Raw genomic sequence first — 10,758 nt, forward strand, 5'->3', positions numbered from 1 at the left:
AGTGTGAGGCGATCTTTCAGAAGCTCAAGATCGCATTCACGATAGCCCCAGTGTTAGTATTTCCTACAGGTTCAGGATCTTACACCGTGTATTGTGATGCATCGAGTATTGGGCTTAGCGCAGTGTTGATGCAGAATGGTAGGGTGATTTCCTATGCATCTCAGCAGTTGAAGGTTCAAGAGAAGAATTATCCTATGCATGATTTAAAGTTAGCGGCTATTGTTCACGCATTGAAGATTTGGAGGCACTATCTGTACGGTGTTCATTGTGAGGTCTATAGTGACCATCAGAGTCTCCAACACCTGTTCAAGCAAAACGACCTTAATTTGCGGCAGTAGAGATGGTTAAAGTTGCTGAAAGACTATGATATCACAATACAATATTATCCAGGAAAGGCCAACGTGGTAGCTGATGCATTGAGTAGGAAGGTGGAGAGTATGGGCAGCTTGGCTTATTTATCGGTAGCTGAGAGGCCATTAGCCATGGATGTTTAGGCTTTGGCTAATCAGTTTGTGAGATTGGATGTTTCGGAGACTAGTTGTGTTTTTGCTTGCGTTGTGGCTCAGTCATCGTTGTTAAAGCGTATCAAGGCTCACCAGTTCTTTGATCCTCACTTGTTGGTGTGAAGGACACGGTGTAGCAGGGTGGTGCTATGGAGGTTGTGATTGGTGATGACGGTGTTATGCGGCTTCGAGGCCAGATTTGTGTTCTAAATGTGGATGGATTAAGAGATTTGATACTTGAAGAGGCTCACAGCTCGCGCTATATTATTCACCCAGGTGTCACGAATATGTACCATGACATGAAACAACATTATTGGTGGCGGAGAATGAAGAAAGATATTGTTGCTTATGTCTCTCGGTGTTAGAATTATCAACAAGTGAAGTATGAGCATCAAAAACCGGGAGGGTTGATTCAGAGATTGGAGATACCAGAGTGGAAGTGGGAGCGCATTACTATGGATTTTATGGTTGGCTTGCCATGGACCTTGAAGAAATATGATGCAATCTGGTTTATCGTGTACCGATTGACTAAGTCTGTACACTTTATTCTAGTGGTGACTACCTATTTTTCAGAGCGACTGGCTCAGATTTACATTCATGATATTGTTCGCCTTCACGGAGTGCCCATTTATATCATTTCTGATCAAGCCACGAAGTTCACATCGCAGTTTTGGAGAGCAATACAACAAGAGTTGGGCACATGGGTCAAGTTGAGTACAGTATTTCAACCCCCGACAGACGGGAAATCCGAGCGCACCATTCAGATCTTGGACGATATTTTATGTGCCTGTGTTATGGATTTCGGAGGTTCATGGGATCCATTTTTTCCATTAGTACAGTTCGCCTACAATAATAGCTTTCAGTCGAGTATCCAGATGGCTTCTTATGAGGCCTTTTATGGGAGAAGATGTCAGTTTCCAGTCGGTTGGTTTGAGCCTGGGGACTCTAGTTTGTTGGGCACTGATCTAGTCCATGATGCCTTGGAGAAGGTGAAGGTGGTCGAGGAGCAGCTCCTCACAACACAGTCCAGGAAAAAGCGTTATGCTGATAGAAAGGTTCGTGATGTTGCATATATGACGGGTGAGAAGGTTTTGCTCAGAGTTTTGCCCATGAAGTGTGTGATAAGGTTTGGGAGGAATGGCAAGTTGAGCCCTCGGTATATTGGTCCTTTTGAGGTGCTTGAGAGAGTGGGAGAGGTAGCCTATAGACTTGCCTTGCCACCTAGTCTACCAGGTGTTCACCTAGTGTTTCATGTTTCTATGCTCCGGAAGTATTATAGTAATCCGTCAAATATTTTGGACTTCAGCACGGTACAGCTAGATAGGGATTTGACTTATGATGCGGAGCCGATGGCCATTTTGGACCAGTAGGTTCGAAAGTTGAGGTCGAAGATTATAGCATCAGTTAAATTTTGTTGGAGAAGTCAGCTGGTCGAGGAGGCTACTTGGGAGACTAAGCGGGAGATGCGGAGCAGATATCCACACCTATTTGAGACTCTAGGTATGATTCTAGACTCGTTCGAGGTCGAACGTTTATTTAAGAGGGGGAGAATGTAACGACTCGACTGGTCATTTTGTGTATTGTAGTCTTGTTCCCCTATTTATTGCCTCTTTTATGTTCATTTGTGGTTTTATGACTTGTCGAGGTAGTTGATTTGGTTTCGAAAATATTGTGGAGTGAATTGGGACACTTAGTCCTAAAGTTGAAGGCTTAAGTTGGAAGAGTTGACCGAAGTTTGTCTTTAGTGTAGAAAGCTCCAGAACGGAGTTCTGATGGTTCCAATAGTTTCGTATGGTGATTTTGGACTTAGGCTTATGTCCGGATATTGATTTGGAGGTCTGTAGGTTAGTTTGAGACTTTTTGGCGAAAATCGGAAAGTTGAAGGTTCGGAAGGTTAAGAGGTTTGACCGAGAGTTGACTTTGTTGATATCGGGTTTGAATTTTGGTTGCGGGAGATAGAATAGACCAGTTGTGTCATTTGGGTCTAGTGTGTAAAATTTGAGGTCATACGAAGTTTGTTTGATATGGTTCGACATGAGTTTTAGAAGTTAAAAGTTCATTACTTACATTAGGCTCGAATTGAGGTGCGATTCATGGTTTTGGTGTTGTTTGATGTGATTTTAGGCTTCGAGTAAGTTCGTATTGTATTTTGGGACAGGTTGTGTGATTGGACAGGGTCCCAGGTGCCTCGGGTGTGTTCCGGATGGTTTTCGGACCGATTTCTTCATTGTTGGACTGTTGCTTTTGAGGTTCAGATTTCCTTCTTCGCGATCGCGAAGAAGATGTCGCGATCGCGGAAGGCATTTTGCTGGCAGGGCAAATTTGTTCATCGCGTTCGTGATAATGAGATCGCATTCTTGAAGCTTTGAGAGGCTTAGGTCAGTGCGATCACGAGTAAGGTCACACGTTCGCATAGAATAGATGTTCAGCTCGGGCATCAGGCTTTAAGCTTACGCTATCGCGTAGTGGAGCCTACGTTCGCGACGTGGCAGGATTGGTAAGCATTGCGTTCGCGACTAAGTCCTCGCATTCACGTAGGCTATTTTGAGGGCAATGATTATTTGTTCTTCGCGATCGCGACGTATGTCCCGCGATCGCGATGTATAATACCTAGGCAGACTATATAGTACTTTATTTTGAGGGCTTGATTCATTTTAGCATATTTTGAGTTGTAAAGCTCAGTTTTGAGCAATTGTGGAAGGGATTTTCATGATTTGGATCAGGGTAAGTGTTTTTGACTCGGATTTGTCCATTATTCATGATTCTATCTTTGTTTTTATTATTTAATTGGTTATTTGAATTGGAGAAATAGAGGATTTCAGTAAAAACTTTCGTAAAGTGTAAATTGAGGATTTGAATATCGATTTGAAGTTGGAATTAGATGAAATTTATATGGTTGGACTCGTAATCGAATGAGTATTCAGAATTTATGAGTTTGGTCGGGTTCCGCGGTGCAAGCCCGTGGTTGACGTTTTGGGTTGACTTTTTGATTTTGATTAAAAATCTTAGCTTTATCATTTGGATTCAATTCCTATGACTTTTATTGATTATATTAAGTTAATTTAGGCAGATTCGGGTCATCCGGAGGTTGATACACGCGGGAAGGGCTTGTTACATGAGTGATTTGGCTTGCTTGAGGTAAGTATCTTACCTAAACTTGGTTGAGGCAATTATTGCATAAATTATTTGTGAAAGCTACGTGTTATGAGTGGCGCGTATGTGTGGGGTTGAGCCCATTGCATGCACCAGGTTACTATTTTCATGCTCGAGGTAGTGTTTAGGCTATGACATGCCTTGAATGGATTGTTAAGCTTCAAGCTATGATGGTTCTCCTATTTGTACCCCTCTGTGAGTTATTTGTACCACATCTGAGATTGTTGAGTTTATTCTCCCAATTGAACTCGATAAACTGCTAATTGATGATGAAATTGTATGTTCTAGCTGTGATAGCACACATTACATATGCCTACACTATAGCATGTTATTTATACTAGTCCAGGAATATGAATCTTGATAATCATTGATCATGTACATGTATTCTCATATATTTTCTCCATGTGTGTTATGAGCTCAACTGGTAGCATGTGTCCATGCCGAGCGGATTGTGATTATTGGCACGTGAGTTATCCATAGATCACGTGATTCGTCCGTGTGGATCCAGATATTTATATTATTTACACGTGAGTTGTCCGTATAGCACATGAGTTGTCTGTGCGGTTGATATTATTAGCACATGAGATATCTGTGCAGCATGTGGATATGGATCCATCCCCCTAGGGTCACCCTCTCATGTTTATCTCTTGATGGTGTACATGCGGATTTGAGAAAATTGATCAGAGGTTTGGTACGGATATATAATTGTTGAGAAAAATCTGGCAATGTCTACTTGGATTTTGCATTTTATCTATACTTGCAATTTCCGTGGTTACTTACCTGATTCATTTGCATAACATCCTCCATCAAAGGAAGACAGTTAAAATCCAGAATCAAGGGATCTGATTTGATTTATCAAATAACGGAAAGACCTGCTTAGCAAAGGAAAAGTCCAATCAAGACCACAAGTTGAGGCAAATCAACAGAAGTAACATCTTATTCTTGGAAAGAATCACTCTACGATTCCTTTCAAGGATCAACTCCCTTGTGTTTGCAATATCTCAAGATTCACGTCAATCAAGAGACAAGAAAGCCTCACAGTTTTTATATATATATATATATATATATGTGTGTGTGTGTGTGTGTGTGTGTGTGTATGTGTGTGTGTATAATTTATATTATTATACTTTGATCATACCAACTTCTTACTCTTTGTTCTATTTTAAACAAGCATTATAATATTAGTAAAGTTTACTGTGTAATCAGTAGAGTGAAGAAAGAGATAAAAACATCGGTAAGGCATTGTATCAAAAATATCACGAGCGTACTTAGATTCAAAAGTGAGTTGGTGTTCGGAGATAACATCAATACAATTGTACGAAATTATTCAAACAGCTTTGAAGAGAGAACACCCTTGCAACCAAAGGGGACTGGAGTAGGATTCACATTGAATCCGAACCAGTATAAAAATCTGGATGTCTTTAATTCCTGCATTTTACTTCTACTTTCAGTTATATTCTGTTTTTACTATCAATAAACTAATTGGTAAACTAGTCAACTACTTAGTATACAAAAAGAAATATTGACAATTCACCCCTCTCTTGTACTTTCAATTGGTATTATAGCAGGTCTCACATATTTATATTTTGCTTAATAGCTAGTGATAAAAGATCATGTCAAACCAAGTAACTATTGGATCACTCTTTCAAGAAGAGACATCGTAAGTAAGGTCACCATATTTCCATGCACATCACTTCTCTCATTGGAAGGTGCGCATGGAAATATATGCAAAGTCCTATGATGTCAAAGTATGGCGTATTATCAAAAAGGGAAACTATCCACTTCCAGCTGCAGGACAACCACCCGTTGATCCTAAATATATAGATGACTACTCTGACGAGCAAATGGTTGTTGTTCAAGTTAACGCTAAGGCACAAAACTTGCTCTATAATGCTATAAGTGGAGAAGAATATGAGAAAATTTCAAGTTGTGATACCTCCAAGGAAATGTTGGACAAACTAGAAGTTACCTATGATGGAACTAGAAAAGTGAAAGAAACACGAATAAACCTGTTGGTTCACGATTATGAACTCTTCCACATGAATGAAGGTGAATCCATTGAAGAAAAAATATTTGCACGATTCAGCAAAATCATTAGCGATTTGAAAGTCTTTGGTAGACCTTATTCAAGTGGTGAGCAGGTTAAAAAAATCCTAAGAATTTTGCCTACCACATGACAGACAAAAGTAGTTGCACTTGAATCTCATGATTAGAAAAATTGTCATATGATGAACTACGTGGAGATCTCATAGCATTTGAGAAAACACATCTCAAGAAAAAGCGTCAGCAAGAGAAGAAAAAAATAGTTGCCTTCAAAACTACAACTGAAGGATCTGAGAACGATATTGATGATGACGCAGAAGCTCTTAAAGAAGAAATTGCCATGGTTTCGAGAAATATGAATGGATTGATGAGAAGATACATAAACAAAAAAAGGGAAGGATTTCATCTAGAAGAACCAGACAATACAATGAACAAGACAAAAATGATGTAAAATGTTTTGAATATAGAAGGTATGTCCATGTTCAAGCTAAATGCCCGGATCTTAAAAGAAAAGTCTCCATAGGGTTCAATAAAAACAAATCAATCGAAAGCTGGAGCGATGAAGATACCTCAGAACATGAAGAAATAGCAAACTTGTGTTTCATGACTATTTTGGAAAGTGATATGAACAAATATTCTGGTTGCTAGACTGATGAAGATGTATCAGACGATGACTGCAAAGAAGATACTGAAAATTGCTTCATGGCACGAGGTGAAACAACTGAGGTAAGACCCTATAACTGTGATAGATGTAACGAATTGTGGGATATTTTTTATCTTACCCTAAAAGAGTCTCAAAATATGTTAAATGAATTAAAGAGACTCAATAGGAAAAAGAAGGACCGCAAACTCAAACTTGAAGTCTGTGAAATTGAAAGAGAAGTTCTTCAAGATGAGATTTAGGAATTGCATTTGCAACTTAATGGCATGAGAAAATCCACCAATCACAGTTCTATCAAGTCTAACCAAGCGACTTACAATTAAACTGGGAAAAGACTTGTTAGAACTAAGTCCACAAATACTGACACCAGTGGTAGATCAAAACCTGGATCAATCAATGTGTGCCATTACTGTAACAAGGTTGGGCATAAATATTCTTTCTATAGATTTCATAAATCTTATATTTCAGGATGGATTTGGAAATTCAAAAACAGCCCTGATCCTAGTAGAACTAACCAACAAGGACCAAGCAAGCATGGGAACCTAAAAGAATGTGATAATTCTATTTTGCAGGAACACCATAGAAAGATTAGTAAAGGGAAATGGTATTTTGATAGTGCATGTTCCATTCACATGACGGGTGACAAATATCAGATCAAACAAAGTCACAAAAATAAATGGAGGAAATGTCAAATTTGGTGATGATTCAAAAGAAAAGATCATTGGTACCGGCACAGTTCCATTGAGCAATAACTGTGATATTACAGAAATATGCCTTGTGGATGGACTCAACTATAATCTCTTGAGCATAAGTCAACTATGTGGTTCTGGATATGAAGTTAAATTCAAAAAAGCAGGGTGTGCCATTGAAGATGAGTCAGGTAAAATCATTCTGCTAGGAAAAAGGTATGAAAATGTATACATTCTAGACGGCATTGAAAACCTAGATGATCATATTTATTTGGAATCCATATATGATGATCCATGGCTATGGGATAAAAAAGTTCGCCATGCAAGCATGCATTTAATTGAAAAACTCTCCAAACATGATCTAGTTATTGGCCTTCCCAAACTCATTTTTTCTTGAAATCTTGTATGTGATGCATGCCAGCTTGGCAAACAAACCAGAAACTCTTTCAAACCCAAAGACATTGTGTCCACAACCAAACCCCTACAATTACTTCACATGGACTTGTTTGGACCTACTAGAACTGCTAGCATTGGAGGTAAACGATATGCTTTTGTTATTGTTGATGATTACTCACACTTTACATGGGTAATTTTCTTATCTCATAAAGATGAAGATTTGAAATATTTTGAGATTTTATGCAAAACAATTGAAAGAGAAAAGGGGTACCTCATCTCAACCATACAAAGTGACCATGAGGGAGAATTTGAAAGTAGAACCTTTGAAGAATTCAGCAATGATCAAGGATATACTCATAATTTTTCAGCTCCAAGATCACCCCAACAGAATGGGGTAGTTGAACGCAAGAATAGAACTCTGCAAGATATGGCCAGAACAATGATATTAGAACATTCATGGCCAAATTATTTTTGGGCAGAAACAGTAAGCACAACATGTCACATCCTCAATAGATGTCTCATAAGACCCATCCGGAAGAAGACTCCATATGAACTATGGAAAGGTAAAAGGCCTAATATAGGCTACTTTTATCCGTTCGGAAGTAAATGTTTTGATACACAACAATGGTAAGGATAGCCTTGGAAAGTTTGATCCAAGGAGTGATGAAGGTATTTTTCTCAATTATTCTATTAACAGTAGATCTTTTAGAGTTTACAACAAATGTACTTTATCTGAAGAAGAATTAGTGCATGTTATATTTGATGACAATAAAACTATGGCCGAGAAAGGAATCATTGCAGGTAATGAAGATATCGGTCAAGAAGCATCACAGACAAACAAGTCATAGAAGTCGACTGATAGTACAACCATAGTCACAGAGTCGACTAGTGAACCTGTTAGTAACCATATTAAACCACAAAAGGAGTCAACTACTCCAGTAGTTGGAACACGGCCAAATGAATGGAGAAGTGAACCAGAATCAGAAGTTTATCATATGGGATCAAAATGAAGGAATGAAAATCATGGGAGCCCTCAAGAAAAAGGCAAACATTGCACTTATTTCTCAAATCGAGCAAAAGAATATTGATGAAGCCTTAAAATACTCAAGCTGGGTACAAGCTATGCAGGATGAACTTGATCAATTCGACATGAATCAAGTCTGGGAACTGGTACCTAAGCCAGCAAATGCTATTGTTCTTGGAACCAAATATGTGTTCAGAAACAAGTTAAATGAAAATGGAAAGGTAGTCAGAAATAAATCCAGATTAGTAGCTTAAGGCTAATCACAGCAGGAAGAAGTCGACTAGGATGAAACATTTGCTCCGGTAGCACACTAAAGCTCGCTATGGATTCAAGCAAGCCCCTTGAGCTTGGTATGAAAGACTGAGTTCCTTCATAGCTGATCATAGGTTCCGTAAGGTAGATATATATTACTTTAATCATCAAAAGATCTACTGAAGGTAATCTCATTATCCAGATCTACGTAGATGATATTATTTTTGGTAGCACTAATCTTCTTTTGTGCAAGGATTTATCAAATCTCATGCAGAGTGAGTTCGAAATGAGTATGATGGGAGAACTCATATTTTTTCTTGGACCCCAAATTCATCAATCAGAAGATGGCATATTCATATGCCATACCAAATATACAAAGGAACTAATTCAAAAGTTTGGAATGAGCAATGCCAAAGCAATTGGAACTCATATGAGTCCCTCTATAAGTCTAGACAAGGATGAAAAGGGAAACTCAGTGGACGAGACTACGTATCATGGAATGATTGGATATTTATTATACCTAACCGCTAATCGACCAGATATCATATTTAGTATTTGTAAATGTGCCAGGTTTCAGTCAGCTCCTAAGGAGTCACACTTAATGGCAGTAAAGCGAATAATTCGCTATCTTATTAGAACCACTTCTTATGGACTATGGTATCCACATTCTAACAATTTAAAACTTGAAGGATTTTCAAATGCTGATCTTGCAGGTGACAAAGAAGACAGGAAAAGTACAAGTGAAACTTGTCAATTACTGTGAAAGGCATTAATTTTCTCGAACAGTAAGAAATAGGGATCAGTAGCTCTTTCTACAACTGAAGAATAATACATTGCAATTGGACAATGTTGTGCTCAATTACTCTCGATGTCACATCAATTGGGTCACTATGAATTATCCTTTAAACCTATTCAAATATTTTGTGATAATTCTAGTGTTATATGTTTATCTAAAAATCCTGTGCATCATACTAGAGCTAAGCCTATAGATATAAAGCATCATTTGATTAGAGTCCATGTCCTTAAATGAAACATAGAATTATTGTTTATAAGTTCTATTGATCAATTGGCGGGTATTTTTACAAAACCCTTGCTTGAGGACATATTTTATGCATTACGAGACTCTCTTGGCATTATTCCTATTAATTCAAAATTTTAGGACCTTTGTGATAATTTTTATTTTGTCATCTCTTAATATGTGTGTTTCCTTATGTGTGTAAGTAGCATTAATTATGTGTCTCTTACTTTTCCTTTTTCACGTCTTCTCAATAACTTTTCAGAGGGTAGTCAACAATCGCGTCGAATCACTGACACCCTTTCCTTCTGTACTCAACCGTCAGTTTTCACCGTTTTAAGTCTAGTTTCATCCACAAAATTCCCGCACATTGTTTGTATCTCCAAATCTTTGTTCTCAACCCTAAAATGGGGAACAATTCCAAAAATCCTTTTGCCTCAACCCGCAAAAGCACTCGTTCCCGAGCAAAACCCTCTTCTCAACCCCCTGAACCAGTCAATCTAGGATCAGACCACTTTGAGGATTTTGCCTCTTCTCAGGACCTCTCAGATGATGCGCGTAGCCTCAATGAAAAAGCCCTAGGGAAACGACCTATGGAAGATATCCCTGAAACCTTCACACCCAAAAAGCCCAAAATTGACCTCTCATGTTCTCTCAAATCAGACCTCAATATTTGGGACACACCCAACGGGGACTCCTTCATAGCCTTCAAAGACAAACCTATAACCTATGGCAGAGTCATTGATCTAAGTGCCATGGAGAGCGTCAACTGCAAGGTCAAGGAACTCTTCGACTTCAAGAGGTGGAAAAACTTTCTTTGCTTGCATCCTCCAAAGGTATACGAATCCCTTGTTAAAATGTTCTATGCTAATCTTCGCTTTAACAAACTTGACAGATTAGAGTTCTTAGTTCTTGGCAAGCGCATTATGTTGGATTTTACTCTGTTTGACTCTATTTTTCAGTGTAAGTGTTTATGGTTTCTATATGTTGTTTAAGAATACCTGGCCTGAGAATTTTGAGAT

At 38.5% G+C, this 10,758-nt stretch overlaps 1 protein-coding gene across 1 annotated transcript; it reads left to right on the forward strand.

Annotated features, from left to right (window-relative positions):
- Positions 1-1,378: 1,378 nt before the first annotated feature.
- Positions 1,379-8,293, forward strand: LOC142169581 (uncharacterized). Its single transcript, XM_075231462.1, has 6 exons — positions 1,379-1,558; positions 5,366-5,789; positions 5,870-6,146; positions 6,348-6,425; positions 7,014-7,265; positions 8,143-8,293. The coding sequence occupies exons 1-6, from the start codon at positions 1,379-1,381 to the stop codon at positions 8,291-8,293; spliced, it is 1,362 nt and encodes a 453-aa protein (XP_075087563.1).
- Positions 8,294-10,758: the final 2,465 nt, after the last annotated feature.

This window comes from Nicotiana tabacum, chromosome 15 (assembly GCF_000715075.1).
Source record: "Nicotiana tabacum cultivar K326 chromosome 15, ASM71507v2, whole genome shotgun sequence".
Classification (NCBI taxonomy): domain Eukaryota; kingdom Viridiplantae; phylum Streptophyta; class Magnoliopsida; order Solanales; family Solanaceae; genus Nicotiana; species Nicotiana tabacum.